The sequence below is a fragment of the Pararge aegeria genome, chromosome 12, assembly GCF_905163445.1.
Source record: "Pararge aegeria chromosome 12, ilParAegt1.1, whole genome shotgun sequence".
Classification (NCBI taxonomy): domain Eukaryota; kingdom Metazoa; phylum Arthropoda; class Insecta; order Lepidoptera; family Nymphalidae; genus Pararge; species Pararge aegeria.
In genome coordinates, this window is record NC_053191.1 from 5,356,050 (window position 1) to 5,374,139 (window position 18,090).

An 18,090-nucleotide genomic window follows, 5' to 3' on the forward strand; every position below is an offset into this window, starting at 1 on the left:
AAAAACAAAAAAATTCTTACAAAAGTCCAGCAGTGGACGACCATGTTGAAAAATAGACGATGGCGATTCGTACGTAAAAACGTTTTGAAACTGCCCCATTTACGTGTTCCTATTTCCACGCTATTGTCCTTAATGGCATAACGAATTGCAAACTAAAGCTCTACAATATAGCTAGCTACCCAGTATGCGAAGAGACATAAATATCTCAAGTAAATATAACATGGCGCAAGTAACACAATAATGGCGGTCAATTTGAAACAATTGTGGCAGCGAGAGCGACTTATTAGACTGTCAGTCCTAATGACTACTACGCGGACCGGTGCGAATCGGCGGCGATTGTGTTCATACACTGTGCGCGGTTTATATGTCTAGAAATTTCGCGAGCGAAACCGTGGTGAGAACGAGATCATGGCGAGGGCGGGAATATGAGACTGGAGACGTAAGGCGAACCCTCTCAATAAATAGATACCTATGCAACGGTAATACACAAAACATCTGAATTCTAAAAGATAGTAAATAATGCATTGTTGTTGTTGATGTGTTTAAACAGTTCTATAAATTACCACTTACCAGCGTACCCAGCCCGCTTCGCCGGGATAGATTTTGCTTTATTTTATTTAAACAATAAACTTACATCATTAAATTTTTAATTTAAGTCTCATAATATATTCAATCATTTATTTCTCCGTATTCATTCTCTTCTATTCTCTTCTTGAGTGTACACCCAACAATATAATATCATCATAGTAAATAAAAGCTGTATTTGACAGTTGGACAGTTCAAAAATAAAAGTGCTCCGATCGTCAGCAAACTTTACAGGATTACTCGCCAGGTCAATTCCCTGAAAGTTTCATTGAAATCGGTCCAGCCGTTTCGGAGCCTATACGGAACATAGGCTCCGAAACGGATAGGCTCCCACACACTTTCTCTTTTATATATATAGATGAAACTACAATAATGTGAATTACTAAAAAAGACTATACATTACAAGTATTACGCCTTGATACATTTTCTATTCGAAAGCATTGTATATCTCGCAGGGACCACGGGGCATAAACGCCATTTTCATGTACGTACTTTGCAGTTTTTTTTAATCGGACTGGTATTTCCTGAGTTAAGACATCTCCATTGGGGATTTATTTTTTAATAAATCCTATAATAAGTATAACTAACGCAATTTTAATTGTCAACCGAAATAACAATTTTCATCGATGCTACTTGAAAAACTTCCATTCCCTATTTAGCGCCATATAGCCTTGCTAGCCCGAAGCTTTTCTCGAGATTGAGGCGATCAAATGCAAAAAATATTAGTAGAGATATATAAAGTGAAACATAATCTTTGGGTACACGAGAAAGGATTTTCATATCATGACGTTTCGTTATAGGTATACATATATTTCTTGGGTCGCTTGTATCCAGTGTTGGTCCTTAATGGTTACAAATTGTGTTTTATTAGTGCGCAGTCGCAGCTCCTCCAACATCTAATAAGCCACATAAATATCTATGTGTGCTAAATTTCATCAAAATCCAACAGAACTTAGGTAAGAAACAAACAGACGCACTTTCGCTTTTATAATGTTAATATGGATATGTGATTACTCGAAGCATCTATCTGCGTAATATTTATGGCTACGATAAAGAAATATAACTAACGAGAATTTATAACCATACTTCTACAGCCATTACCCGAATGGATAATAATATTTCAAATCTTCAAAGTAGAAGCTTTATGCCGCTCATCTGCCCTAATTAGATAGGAATAGAGAGTGCAAACTTTAAAATTGCGAACACAAAATCGAGGCATCTGCAGTGGTTTTCAAAAGATACCCTACCGACAAAGACGTGTTGCAAAGAGATTATGCATTCTGGTTCGATGCCTCGAATGTATGTATAGTATATATATGTATGGAAATACTCAATTCTACGCCACAAACTTATAATAATTAAGACGTAAAAATACTAAACTTAAATCTGTACAAAAATGGGGTCCTATCGACTTAAGATGTTATCGTATTTTATTGGGTTTGGGTTTAACACCTAACAGTTAGCCTGCCACCCGGCCTATGCCCGTTTACACTAACGACGAACACGACAATGCCTAATCTAAGGACAGTCCTAGGCATACATCGACCCTCCCACCAATAGTTATCACCTAAGAGTTGGTGAAACATTTTTTCTATAGACATCGCCTAAATCATTAGGAATTCGAATAAGCCGATGGCTAGGTTTAGTGAAAACGAGCATTAGAGTGCTAACTTGTAGTGGAATGAAAAAAAAAGCGCCACCTACAGGCCCCAAGAGCAAGTATGATGGTGGATAACAACGCACGTGCTGCTGGAGTGCTTTGGCGTAGTAGAGCTACGCAAACAGCCAGGCCCAGCTAGATTTCTTAAGCGAGCTTGGATGGCTAGATAGAATAAGTAAAATTTCCAGCGACCAAGACATTTCACTATAAGTTTTAAGTGTAGATACAGATCCAGTAGAAGGGTAACGACCATCAAGCTCTAGCACAGATTACCTACATGTACGTATATCAATGCCTACATACACAATGCCAAAAGACATAACATTAATGCAATAACTCGATACAAGATGACGTACTAACATAATTTTAAACTAATAACTCAACCGCCATCTAGCAAAAAGTAGAAATAACGCAAAATAGATCTTGACACTAGATGGCGTCTTTCTCTAAAAGTTCTAAGTACCACCACTAGATGGCTCTGGTATGCTGTAAAACCATATGCTGCAATATCTTGGCTGTCCAATCAGGTTTGCGGAAACAAAACTTTGAGAACACGACACAGATACAGTACGTAATAATCAGCCACGGTGTGCTGCGCAGCACGGTTATTTTAGTTCGTGATAGGCAGACGACATTTTGTTTTGATGTTGTGACGCAAGCAACTAGCAAAAGAAAATGCCATTGAACGCCGTAGGGTGGACCACGGAAGAGGATGAAAAACTAATTGAATTAGTGGAACCCTATAAGCATCTATATTGTTGGTTGGCTCACTCAAGAAAGAATATTCTAGCGCGAGAAAATACTTGGAAAATAATATCAACACAATTATTTAAACCAGGTGAGGTCACTTTTTAAGTTGGGTTACCCTTGTGCTGCATGCAATACGCGACTGCAAAGATGATTGCGAACAAAGAATTCTTTATCACTAATGTTATATTTTGCTAAATGTTTACATTCTATTACTCTTTTATATAAATTAGATAACAAGTGAAACATAAATTAGTAATAATAACAAAGAAAGGAAATAAATCTATAAGTAAAAGTTCTGTTACATATTATCGTGTTTGTTTACATGTAACAGATCAGCTGACTCGTAATATTTAAAAATATGTTGTTTTTAAGTGCAGCGATATTCCAATATACATAGAAATGTGAAAGTTTGTGAAGTTGTTGAAGATATTCAATCATGTGAAGAGTTTGTATCAAAATATATGGCACTGAAACAATTTTCTCCATAAATGGAACTATGCACTTTCACCTAGCTTTCACCCCAGTACACAATAGAATTTTCAGTTTTTCAAAAAAATTTACCAAATTTTGAATGAGTTAATCTTATTTTTTTTAGAATTAGGTGGAAACTTTCCCTAATCCTTGTAATCCCTTGGATATATTTAATTGAAGTCTGTTCCACAAAAAATGCATGGTTCCTAGAATATTGACTAATTGGAATAAGATTTAATGCATAATTCTGTTACTATTTCGTCATGATATGACATAAAAGGGCTTGCAATATATTATTACACAATATTTTGTAACTTACAGTTGAGGAATGCAAGAAAAGATGGAGAGGCCTTCGAGATAGCTACACACGTAGCAAGAGAATGGGAGCAATACACAGGTCAAAAGTACCAATATATGAGAAACTACAGTTCCTTAGTGCTATGCCTTTAGACATGGCAATTGAGATTGGGGAGGTGGAGAATGGAGAACACATATTGAGTGACAGTCAAATAAGTGAACAAGAAGTTGAAAATGAGCAACAAGTTATTATGGATGGTCAAGAATATTATGAACATGATTATGAGGTAAGTGTTAATTATCCTTGTACAGACCCTTACAAGTGTAAACTAGGCAAAAGTGGCCCAACAATCAGTCTCAGGAATATTTATGTAGCAAATGGTCTTGGCACACACTTAGTGGCATACCAAAGTTCTGACAAATACTGCAATCTCACCTGGTGGTGAGTTAAGATGGAGATTAGAGTGCCAACACTCATACTTAGGTATAGCAGCCATGGCTGATGTCACTGAAACCTTATTGTACTGGAACAATAAGTCGCTAGGCAGAAATACTTCTACTTGGGTGGACAATTAGCCACAGCCAAAGCCCCCACCACATTAGAGAAAATTGAGAAATAATAAATACCTAAATTTTACCATTTGGGAACGCAAGACCTCCCTCCATGATAAATGAGAGTTTCTTGGCTGCATTCCAGATGCCAAATGATATATTATGACAATAAAATAATACAACACTAAGGAAACTAAATGCTTAATGAATAATAATTTAATGTATTTATCAATTAATGATAATGTGTGGATTAAAAAATTGTATATATCTTCTCTAAATTACAGGTCACACTGGTTAACGGCTCAGAACACCAAGAAATAGATATTAAACCACAAATTATAAAAATATTGCCAAAAACGGTTCAAATGGAACAGAATATTCAACTGGAGCAGCCACCGAAAAAGGTTGGTAGAAAGAATGCTGGAAGAAAAAGATCAACACCATTACCAAGGAACATACCTCCCGTTAAAATTCTACCAAAACCCATGATTATGAGTGAGCCTAGACTAATAAAATGTGTGGATGATAGAAAGAGGCTCGAAGAGCGGTCGCAGGCCATAGACAAGCTCATAGAAAAAATGCTTAAAGAAAACACAAATGAAATAGATGTCTTCTTTAGAAGTATGGCAGCGAGTGTGAAGAAATTACAGCCAAACCTTATTCCCAAAGTCAAAATGGAAGTGTGCAATGTTATCGCGAAATACGAAATGCAGAGCTTCGATAAAAATTCGCAGAATATTTGAATCAATGATGTATGGTCGAACAAAAGTTGTAAAACTGGCAGGTCTAAATACAGTAAAATCTTTGTTCAAATTGTTTATTATTAAAGAAAATTGTACTTCACTGTACTGTAAGTACTAGGACAAGTAAAAAAAGTTTTTTAAAAACTGATGTATGACTTTTGTATAGAGCATCTGAATCGGCCCATTACTTTTTAAGAAAAATGGTAACAAAGTAAAACTTAAAACACGATTGTAGTGCATCTATATAGACTGCCTAGGAGTGATATGTGTGTGTAAAAAAAACTATTACGACAAAAAAATAATAAATTTATTGTAATAGTTTTATTTGTTTAATTTATTAGGAACATTTTATATAGTCTAATAATGCGTACCAAACAATAATATGTTTTGTTTTTAATTATTTACATCAGAACTTTTCCAGCACTAGCTGTCATTATGTTATATTTTAAAGGCTATTTATCAAGATAAGTTAACAACTGAATCTGCAGCATTGTACATTAATTGGACAATATATTATTTCTAATATGATTTATTTATGCATTATCATCACACATAGCATTTGAGTATACAAATAATTTGTTTATAAATTCTGTTTTCAAACTTATGACATAAAAATATTATACTTTCTTAATGTATAGAAATAGATGTTACCTTCCCGTAGTCCATTATCGTATATCTTTAAATAAAGTTTATTGAAAAGATTGTTATAGACCCCTAGGACCCAATAAAAGTATTACTAATACTTGATTCAGAGAAATGATTATAATTTCAAATAACGAATGGGACAAGGTCACCAAAAAAATGTAATGAATTATTGTTTTAATATTGTTTAACCATAGCCCACAGAATTAAGAAAAAAAACAGAAACCCTGTATAAGACAGTAGTCTTATACAGGGTTTCTGTTTTTTACTATACTAGTATAGTATTGAAGAATCTAAAACAACTCCACTTTAGTAGTGCTTCTCGAAAAGGTTGACTGACCACCTGTCGCTTCATACCATTTACCAGTTGATAGTAAATCTAAAATTATTTTACCTTTAATGTTCTAAACGTTTTTACCATAACATAGGAAAAATGGTAAAAAGTTTGTGAGCTAGCAACGTACCGCGGGGGAATGAAGTGAGAAATGCTCGGTACGCTTTTACTGCTTTTGGACACAATGCACTGCATGCCATAATGGCTGAATGAGGGTTCTGTATGTTCTTAATTCTGTGCCAAAGCCTTTATGGGGGAGTCATATTAATCCACGACCCCATTTGACGCTGCGTATTTTGTATGACAAATTTGTGCAGTTATTTCTCCAAAAGTATTGATTGGGAAGTGTTGGAACAATACATATATATTACTACTATTATATATATATAGCATACGTAGTATATATATAATAGTGTTGCTGTAAATATAAACGTTACAATTTTGATATAGTATTTATAGGTTTCCTTTCGAGGTACGGATTTTTCCGTAAACGACTCTGACTCATAATTTGCTGTCTTTTTAAAATATATCTTTTCCTCATGTGCGGTTTATTTATTTTTAACTTGATTAATCCAATTAAAATTATTTGTGGAGCGGAGTAGTTACCTTCCTCATAATATTGTCGTACCGTTAATTTAATAGTTCAATGTTCGGACGGTTTCCATTAGAACTGCAAGGTAGCTGCATAATTGAGTAGCAGTTTTTGACAGATGGAATGAAAATATAAAAAAAAAAAAAAAAAAAAAAATATACTGCGACAATAAATACATCGCCATCTATCCCCGAAGTAAGCGTAGTTTGTGTTATGAACTTAAGGGTACTAAGATGACTGATGAATATTTTTATGAATGACATAAATAAATACTTATAATATAAGATATAACACCCAGACACTAAAAAACATTCATGTTCATCACACAAACATGTTTCTGTTGTGGGAATCGAACCCACGGCCATGGACTCAGAAAGCAGGGTCGCTGCCTACTGCGCCAGACGTTCGTCGCAGGAACAATTATTATTAACTATTAATATTGCGACAAACTTCAGAGAGATTGAAATTTTTCAACCTTTTCATGCAATTCACTACAGGCACGAGTTTGCTCTTAGAATGAGAAGCTCTTAGGCCGTAGTCCACGGCGTTGGCCCAGTACGGAATGGTGGAACTCAAACCCTTTGGGAGCATTATGAATAACTCTCAACACGCAGGTTCAGGGTGTTATATTTTTTAGCTTTACTCCGTTGTTTAACCACCTTGAACTTGTTCCGGTGATCGTACGCGGCCCTCGCTCTAGAGGCCACTAGGCTATCAACGATTCACTATCAATGATCCACATATAATTTATATGGATCTCCGAAATTTTGTCATTCGCTAATATAACACGAAACCTTGCGCGGGGTCAATATAGACCTCCTCCAAAGGTTTTGTGTGATCATCGGTATAGAATGTTAATGTGGATTAATTAACCGCTCTAGTAATTATTAAGTCCTTAAATTAATAAAACATCACTGGTAGGGTTTCTGTTGGAAGCACTTATTTAGATTTTTACATTATTGTATTGTACGAATTAATCTAATAGCTTAAAACGTATGGTTTCATTTGATAAACAGCTCGAAAACGATTTGAGTGGTTAACTTGAAATAAATCGCATTTGTTCGTTAGATTCAAACATTAGGTACCTACCTTGGATATGATACAAAACAACGAAAAGATGACAGGAAGCAGTTTTTTTTAAATTTTTTCATAAATTTTCATCCAGTTTCATCTTTATTATATACATATTTACAATTTATACTTATATATTACGTATATTTATTTAAATTATCTATGTATTTGCATCTATACATTTTGGTATTTAGGTATATATATATCAACACTCTTGGCACTATCTTGTTTTCTTGTTGTAAATCCCGTCCACAAAGGTTGCCTGTAAGAGATTGCTTGTAGCAATAAGGCCTTTGCATGTCTACATTGTTTACTTAATACTCATTAAAGTTTCTTTTCCTGTATGTTATACGTGCAATAAAGTGTTTCTCCTTGTTCTTCTTTTTAAAACAGATGTAAATGTGAACACCAAAGATATTGGACTAAAATTTCATATTAACTAAATGCAAAAGGTTTTCTCGCAGACCTACAAAGTACATTTATGATTAGCAGGGATTAAAATTCGAGTGGCAATAGCATAGGTCAATAGGGATGCAATTTGGGAGGCGGGGCGTCTAGACTGTCTATCACGGTTCACCGCCCAAACGTTTAGCTCCAATTTACCTTGGCAGACGACCTCCAGTTTTATTTTAACTTATTTTACTAATCCCGACGCGAATAGAGGGGTATTATAAGTTGGACCGCGTTGTGTCTGTCATTTAAACCGCTAAATATAATTCGCGGCGCGGCGTTTTGGCAGAAGGCTACAAGGTGGCGCTGCACAGGTATTTGGATTATATTAACGGTTTATTAAAATGTACTAGCCGATTTTTTGCAGTAGTTATTACAATTGACGATTTTGTCTTCTTCATTGAGCATACTTTTTATATTAATAGTGGTATTATTTAATTTTTCTAGAATTATTTACTTGCCTATAATTGTCGCTAGAAAATAATGCTAATTTATGAGGTATATTGTAAGATTTGACTAAGTATAAGGGAAGATACTTTAGTGCGGTGTCCCCAAATAGGTCCAATGGGCTTATTTGTTATATATTTTTTACTTTTTTTTACAGTTTTAGTTTCAACGTTAACAATGAAGAAGCGATTATTTGATTTTGCAAATGTATTCGTATCAGGGCCTCGAGGAAGCCATGGAAAATATTTTAAATGAAGAGTTCGTTGTAAACGCGAAGTTATATGCACAATGCACAACACAACCATGACTTTCAGATAACTGTTGATAAACCGATACTAGGCCGATTTTTTGCAGTAGTTTCTGTGATTTTTTTATTACTCTATTACATGGCATCATCTGGCTTCGAGTCACTTATGCGCTGTTCGATGAAGGGGGCTAGGCTCGAAGTATACGTCTACGCAAATAACATAAGATAACCCGTAGAGTTACAGACATAGCTCAGTAAGGTGCGGAACATTTCCGCTCCGCTCCGAATGCGAAGGGCCGTAGTATAACCCGATCTTCCCTGAGGTCGGGTATCTTTGAAGATTTCCCCCCCGATAACAAAAAAAAAAAGCCATAGTCTACCACGCTGGCCAAGTGCGCAAACTCAGTATACACGAAAGGAAAGCCGAGGCCACTTTGCTATCACCGCTTCTATTGACGGCCGATTGGCGCAGTTGGCAGCGACCCTGCTTTCTGAGCCCAAGGCAGTGGGTTCGATTCCCACCACTGGAAAATGTTTTTGTGATGAGCATGAATGTTTTTCAGTGCTTGGTGGGTGTCATACGTATATTCTAATTATTTATGTATATTATTCATAAAAATAAAATTCATCAGTCATCTAAGTACCCATAACAGAAGCTACGCTTACTTTGGGGCTAGGTGGCGATGTGTGTATTGTCTTAGTATATTTATCTATTATTTATTTATTTTATTTATTTATTATTTAATATCTTGATTTATATAGTTCGTGTGTGCGTGTGTGTATGTCACTGAACTCCTCCTAGACGGCTGGACCGATTTGAATGAATTTTTTGGTATACGTTTGGGTGGCACCCTGGATGGTTTAGATTCACAAATAATCCCGACAGATGGCGCTGGGGTCCGCTAGTAAAATATACATTTCATACTATTACGTCCCCAAACATGGCAACGCTTTAAGCCTACAAAGTAAATCTTTCTTAAACTTGTACGTAAATTATTAAGTAGTTGTGCAATGTTTTGTTTACCCATCTATAGAGAAGTTGTTCGTATTCGTAAAATACCTAGGATGTAGAACAAAGGCTAAAATAACGGCTCGCCCGCATTACTTCAAAGACTAGGACCGGTTTCGGCGAAATCAAGACAAAGCACTGTCGCAAAATAGTGTGCAGTCTACACGACTGAAAATTGTCATAATTTATTACCTCAGATTAGGTGTTTCAAACGAATACATAAGAATATAACAACATTTAAAATGAAAGTGGACTGTAACAATATTAATATTAGAAGTAAAAATAAACTTGTAGTGCAGTTGTAGCTGCATAAAATTAGTAATTCATTTAAGGGTAATTGTATATCATTTTATAACAAATTACCAGGTGAAATCCTTGAGATGTCTCTCATTAAGTTGTCTAAAGTTTGTTTAAAACGTAAGCTTTAAACGTTTATTTTGAAACATTCTTAAGTTGTGCTATGCTCCCATTGGTCTTAGGGTGATTATATAAAGCCTATAGCCTTCTTCGATAAATGGACTATCCAATGCTAAAATATTTTTTTAATCGGACCCAGTAGTTCCTGAGATCATCGCGTCCAAGTAAACAAATAAACGTCAACTTTATAGATCAGTATAAGGTTTGGTACATTACGTAGGAATATTTTTTTGTATTTAAAATATCAGCATCGACTGTCAAGACCTATGCCTGCGGAAGGGGAAGGAAAAGCTTCTACAGGAATGCCTCTAATTGAATATTCCGTGCAACCACATGCACACAAGAAGCGTTTCAAAGGAAACCTTTCAGAGTGCGTTCTTTGAGAACAAATCTACATGCGTGCAACTTATGTTTGTACAACAGATTAAAGACTCTCAAAATAAGGAGGATCGGTTCAAAATTGCTTGCCGCCAAATCATCGAAGGTTGTATGCGGCTTAAGATTCAACAATAAAGTACGAGGGTATTTAAGTGTTCCAACCCTAGGCGAGTGACAGGATTGAATGGAGCCCAACGCTCGCAGAATGTCTAGTGTGACGTACCTAACAAGCCTCTCCGGCCGTAAAACAGAATTGTGCCGGGATACGCATAACAACCCATAGAAAGATTATGTGTGCTTAAGCTACAAAAAAAACAAACGCCGCCTGTGGTACTGAAAACGAGATACTGTCTACCCTGTTCCCTCATTTTATGTAGGAAATCATACCTACAGCACATTTTCTCTTACCTATCTTCTAATATACATGAACTTATCGTTACTTTTTATTGTAAAATATGCTTCTTTTATACGATATTAAATATACGCATATACATAGAACATGAAGAAAACTCATACATTATACTTTATGTATCCTAAAGATAACGACTACGTTCGTTCGAGTCCATCCAGGACTGCACTGTATACACAATGAAGTCGTATTTATATCTAACTACCCACCAACTCAATGTCATGAACATTGGTTGTAAATAAAACGTAATTTTAATTATTTCTTGAAACTATTTATTAATTTTATAATAATTAATAGCGTATTTATGAAAATCCTAATCAATTTCATAAAATATCTGGCAAACATTAATTTATAGTTGTCAAATTTTAATTATTTACCCCACTTTTATAAAATCACTGTTACATTAAATAGTAATAGAAATATTGTTTACAACATAAGACAGAAAAAAAAATCGAATATACAAAATCGTAACCATTATCATTTCTTCTGCATTCATATGCATGCAAATCAATCCAATCCAAGATAAGAGTCCATCATAAAGCGACGTTAGTAAAGGCATCCTTTAACAGGGAAAATAAGTATCTGAAGATTTCGGATAATATTGATTATTAATTACGGGTGTCGGTGTTTTATTACGGAGTGACACAAAATTAAAATATTTACATTTCGTGCCCAACTGGCAAGCCAGCCAGTGCGGTTCGTTAAATGGTGCCAGCCGCGTCTAGCGCGAGACAGACAACTGTTTGTAATTTTATCGGGTTGTGTATAAGCTAAAATGAAATTCATAAGGTTTTCCATTTAAAAAATACCATTTTGAATTAAATTGATATATAAATGGAAGAACTTTGCTAAATAGCTCGAGATTTGTTTTTAAACCATACATTTACTACATAACTACTAACTTAATATAGACGAATGAAACTCGTTACACTTTTTTTAATATTCTCTGCATCAGTTTTTCCCCACATCTATCCTCACTTGCGTTATTGCAATTTATTTATTGGTTCACCAGTAGATCTATCTTAATTAAAGTCTTCAATCTATTCATGCGGTAGCCCTTAAAATTATCGACTCCAGCATGAATACAGGAAATTGCTCTTAAGGACACTCTGTTGAATTTATTCTATGAATGCGTAGCCACTCACTTTGATCAGCTCTACATGATCTCAATCAACATTCGATTAACTCTAGAGTCACATTAATAAAACCAGTAGTCTATAAGACCTCGCCCCAATTATAGATTCGTTCATAGATATCATTATTTGTCTTTAATATACAGGAGTATCTGAGAAAAGGCCTAATTAAATAAATAATATATAGCATTACGTAGCACGTAGTATACGTGCATTATTAAAATTATTAACGTCCACGCTGGAATGAATTTTTTTGTTTGCTCGTATGAATGTAACATATACTTTTTGCGAATTTTGTGAATTTTCAAGTGGAGTTACAGTGGTAATGGGCCGGGCGCCTAACTCGGAGAACCGTTGAATATTACAGTACCAAACGATTGGCACTCTAATGTCCCGCACCCAAAAACTCAACTTTGTTATACTTCCTATAGGTGGGCAGACGACGGTATTGCACCGACGAAACCCCTTTAATAGACCTATGTCCTAAAGAGTATTGGATGTACATTGTTCGTATAATGATGCTTAAAAGCAGAATGAGTTTGAAACGCCATAATCCACGATCGAAGAAAAATCTGCCACCATCAATATTCCACGAAACCGCTTTGGATACTTACCGCTTATATAGATTGAATTCCATCCCGGCTAAATTCTGATTTAATTTATTTAGTTCACAGTACCGATTGCAATCTCACATCCAAACGATAGTGCAGTCTAAAATGGTTACGGACTAACCTGATTGGGGTATAGCACTTATATTTAAACCAGTACCCTCTGTTTCTACGTGATGGTACCGGAACGCGAAGTCTTCGTCGGTAGGGTAGAAACTAGCCCAGCCGTAGATCAGACAATCCCCAGAAAGAATTCAGAAATTATAAATTCCCCAATCGACCCTGCAGAGTACTGAACCCCGGATATCTCACTTAAAGACCATAGCGTTGATTTTTTTTTTACAAAACACATATACATCTAGCCCCAAAGTAAGCGCAGCTTGGGTACTAAGATGACTGATGAATATTTTTATGAATAATAAACATAAATACTTCATATCCCTGACCAATATTATAAATGTCAATGTAAGTTTGTTTGTTACGCTTTCACGCAAAAACGACTTAACCGATCCTCATGAAACTTTGTACACATATTCTTGGAAGTGTTAGAAGTAATATAGGATATTTATTACCCCGACATTAAGCTCGGTTCCTTTGGGAGAGGGGATGAAAGTGTTTGACGATTTTACACCATTACTACGAGGACAGAACTCCTCAGCGGACAGCAGAAAACCCCTCATTTAAGGCTTAGTGATACTGAATACTTGAATTTTTTTTAGAACTACAACTAAATTTAATGCCACATAAAAAAAACAAAATCAAACGCAGACGAAGTCGCTGGCAACAGCTAATATAATCTACAGATAACACCCAGACACTGAAAAACATTCACGTTCATCGTATCGGGAATCGAATCCACAGCCTTGGAATAAGAAAGCAGGGTCACTACCCACTGCGCAAATGAGCCGTCAAAAGATTAAATTAACTTAGTTTACAGTACCGAGGGTGGATTAAACTAATACACACAAAATTACCCCGGGAAATAAATAATACTACAATCTGATAAAAGTGCCTACCTAAGTCTAGGAGCTGAAGGTTATTTAGGGAGTCACCCCACGCGAAGTTCATTGTTATTGATGGCGTTACCGCATTGGGGGTTTAATTATTGCCTGGAGGTCAACGCGTCTTATTTCGATTGATTTTTCCCCGCGACTTTCCCCAATCCTTCTCATTCGTCTTCAAGCCATACGGTTGTCGTTTCGTTGGCATCATCATATCGACCCATTGTGACAGCGGGGTGCCAAGTGTGACATTGAAAGACAATATTTGATGAAAATGTGCAAAAAGACAAAGTAAACTCTTGAGATCTCGCTTTTCTCGGTCGAAAAATAAGTGAACAGCAATCTGATAACATGCCATGTCGTCACACATGATGGCCTGAGAAGAGATTGTTTTACATTGCATGCGGTTTCGTTTCCAGTTATATGGGGCAAATTGTAATTGACACTATTATTATAGAGGATGTGGACATATTTTTAGCTTAATTTATCATAACATTCGAAAAACTCACTATAACTTCGCTGTCATCATCTCAATCAATGCGCGGCTAGTTCCAAGGTTTTTTTTTCAATCGTCTAAATGTTTAGCTCCCGTAAGTAAGGAGCATTGCAGAATCCATATTGGCATGTTTACTTTGCGTACTTTCATAGATAGATAGATAGATAGATAAATTCTTTATTGCACACAATTTATAATATAAATTGAAAACATAAATATAAGAAGAATAACAATGCGCAAAGGCGGTCTTATCGCTTTAAGCGATCTCCTCCAGACAACCCTTAATGAAAGAAGAACAGGAGTATGGAAACGGGATAGTGCAATTTTAAAAATATATAACATTAACTACATCTACTATATATAACAATAATACATAAACAGTTTCATACTGCGATGTCTTACGGGATGTTATAATCGGGCCAAGCTATTGATATTGAAACTACTCGTATATTCATATTGCAGAAAAGAGCTGTATGGTCAATATATAAACATAAATCCCCCCGTAAAAAATTTAAAGAATAACTTATACTTATGGTAGCTTCACAATATATGTATAACAAAATGTAGGCAATTATGCACAACATTACTCTTTATTAACGAAAAGTGGATATAAACAGCCGCCTAACTCGAAATGGACATACGAGTACGTTAGTGACATCTGCATATCGTTTGCGAAAGGTCCAGAAGTCATTTGTGCGATTGAGCATATGCTTTTATAATATGGTTCCCAAGAAAATTTCTGGCCTACCAATGCATAAGATAAGGAATGTTTGATTAACATTTAATCAATCGTGTTTACTACACGATTGATGAATTTCTTAATGACAAGGCTGCTTGGAAGCAGGCTCCGCTCTCATCTCTCGCAAGATAGAAAATTTTAAGGATTGTAAACTGTAAAATGATGTTTGTCTTGCCGGCTCTTCACGGTGGAATCTACCTTACCAACCGGTGTGGTAGAGTCACTACAAACAGACTGACTTGACGTTTCAAAAGTGGGCCTTCTTGAAATAAATGAATTTTTGGTATTGAGGGTATAGGTACAAAGAAGAATTAATGCTAGCACTACGTTCTCGTGCTCGTTCAATTGTCTTAACGGTATTCCTACAGAAGGCTTTCAGATTTTAACAGTTGCTTTTTATATTTATTCGTCCTTATAGACGTACGTATAGACGTACGTATATACGTACGTCTAATCTTTCATATTCTACCGTTGTCATGCCTGTAGGCCTGACATGTAAGCCACATGAAGCTATGACAAATTCAGCATAAAATTCGCCGCCGTTGATAAAATATACTCGTTACGAAAACATCATAAACTTTACAGATCAAATAACTTTTAATAATATCGTACATCATTATCTACCTAAGTATTGATGACAAAGTTATTGTATTACAATACTAGTTGAACAAAAAAAAAAAGCTTTCAACGTTCTTGATTGACGTCCTTAATTAATTGATGTATCATATTAATTCTCGATACCACCTGCCACTTAGCGAGACGTAATGTTATTAAATCGCGAGCTATCCGGTCGTTTTTGTTTGGATATTTTATTTGCAATTTACCCGTTGTGAATGCAGTTAGGCGAGTTCCTATACCCAAAAAAATATGTCAAGTACGAGTATTATTGGCGAACCATACAGTTCCGTATTATAAGGATACTGAATAATTTAATTTTTTTTTAGAACTACAACTATGTTTAATGCCACATCAAAAAACAAAATTAAACGCAGACGAAGTCGCGGGAAACAGCTAGTACTACTTAAAAAAATATACACACATCGCCATCTAGCCCCAAAGTAAGCGTAGCTTGTGTAATGTATACTAAGATGACTGATGAATATTTTTATGGATTGTATACATAAATACAAATAAAATACAAATAAAAACCAAGACACCGAAAAATATTCATGTAAATTTTCCAGTTGCGGGAATCGAACCAACAGCCAGAAAGGACAGGCCACTGCACCAATTAAAAGGCCGTCAAAGTTTTTTTTACCTACTTTAAACCGCTAAAAACCCACTGCAATGGGTAAATATTGATATATAACTCGTATAGGGGGAGAATTTCAGCCCTTTTATGCAATTTTCCTGGTGTATGCATACCCTGGTAAGAAACCCAATGCACACCACTGACGACACTTATATACTTATTCAGTTTATTGAAATTAATATCTCACATCTCATCCCTCCGTACCCATAAATACAGCAAAATAAAACTTAATAGTATATATAAAACTTAAGAGTGTGACGACCTCCCTGGCTTAACGGTGAGCGCTGTGTATTGAATTAGGAGGTCCCGGGTTTGATTCCCGGCAGTTTGGGAATTTATTATTTCAGAATTTTCTCTGGTCTGGTCTGGTGGGAGGCTTTGGCCGTGGCTGGTTACCACCCTACATACAAAGACGTACCGCTAAGCGATTAAGTGTTCCAATGCGATGCCGCGTGGAAACCGTGTGGGTACTACATAAAATAAATGAATTATGATTTTTTTTAAATTTTGACTACCACAGTCCCTAACAGGTTAGCCCGCTACCATCTTAGACTGCATCATCACTTACCACTAGGTGAGATTGCAGCTGGGCTAACTTGTGGTAACATAAAAATAAATAAATGAATATACTACGACAATACACACATCGCCATCTAGTCCCAAAGTAAGCGTAGATTGTGTTATGGGTACTAAGATAACTGATGAATAATTTCATGAATAATACAAATAAACACTTATATAATATATAGATAAACACCCAGCCACTAAAAAGCATAGTACAACATAAAAAAATAGTAACATTCAATAGAGATCAAACCTTTCACAGTTAGCAAAACTTCTTTTAATAAATTGATCATAAAGCATGTAATGCGAATACAAATTCAGCAGATTAAACATTCGTTCTTCGAACATCGGATCCCTAAAAGAGATCGCCCGATCATAATACTCGCGCAACGGTATGCGGCATGCGGTCGTTGTGGACATTACCGGCAAGTTACGCCGATCTCATAATATTAGTCACTTGCGGTAGATGATGTCGCTTCGAGAGACGCTATTCGCAGTTGTTTGACGTGACAAATGGTCGACACCAATCGGTCTTCGTGTACTTTCATAAAATCGGTCCAGTATTATTTTTCTTCTTAGTCGTTTCAGTCTTGACAGACTGGTCGTGGTCGTCATCTGGGTGTTGTGGCTCGCTTGACAATACTTCGCCACCCTTCTCTAACGGTTGCCTTTCTTGCGCATTCATGTAGAGGAGCCTCGATTGTAGCCTTCACTTGGTCCGTCCATCTCATTGGTGATCTTCCGCGTGCTCTGGTACCTTCTACTTTACCTTGAACCACAAGTCGCTCAATGGACACGTCATTACGCCTGGACACGTGACCGAAGAAACTAACAATTCGCACTTGAACTGCAGAAGAAAGGCGCTGTTTGATGCCAGTATTATTTAGGCATATGCATACAGCGTACTATGCGATACATGCGAAAACGGTTGATAGCCTAGTGGGTAGGACTATCTGCTTCACTTCACGGGGGCCAAGGTTAAATCCCAGCACGCACCTTCATCAATCATCTTAGTACCTAAGCTTAACCATACCACAAGCTACGCTTACTTTGGGGATAGATAGCGATGTGTGTATTGCCGTAGTATATTTTATTATTTAAATAAAATTCTCAAGCATCAACTAAATTTTTATTTTCATTTTTCAATAGTAGACTACTTTAACCGTCCGCGTTTATGACGACTTTTTACGAATATCATGAGAACCGCTTGTAATCCTGGTATAAAGAGTAGCATATTTTACCG

General features: G+C 36.0%; 2 protein-coding genes across 4 annotated transcripts in view; one reads left to right on the forward strand and one right to left on the reverse strand.

Moving 5' to 3' along the window:
* LOC120627972 (unconventional myosin-XVIIIa) overlaps window positions 1-18,090 on the reverse strand; it is a 281,655-nt gene that overhangs the window by 229,446 nt on the left and 34,119 nt on the right. The gene's annotated exons all lie outside the window — the stretch shown is intronic.
* Window positions 2,826-5,378, forward strand: LOC120627974. Its single transcript, XM_039896120.1, has 3 exons — window positions 2,826-3,083; window positions 3,788-4,050; window positions 4,600-5,378. Exons 1-3 carry the CDS (start codon window positions 2,921-2,923, stop codon window positions 5,056-5,058), a joined length of 885 nt encoding a protein of 294 aa, XP_039752054.1. The 5' UTR covers window positions 2,826-2,920; the 3' UTR covers window positions 5,059-5,378.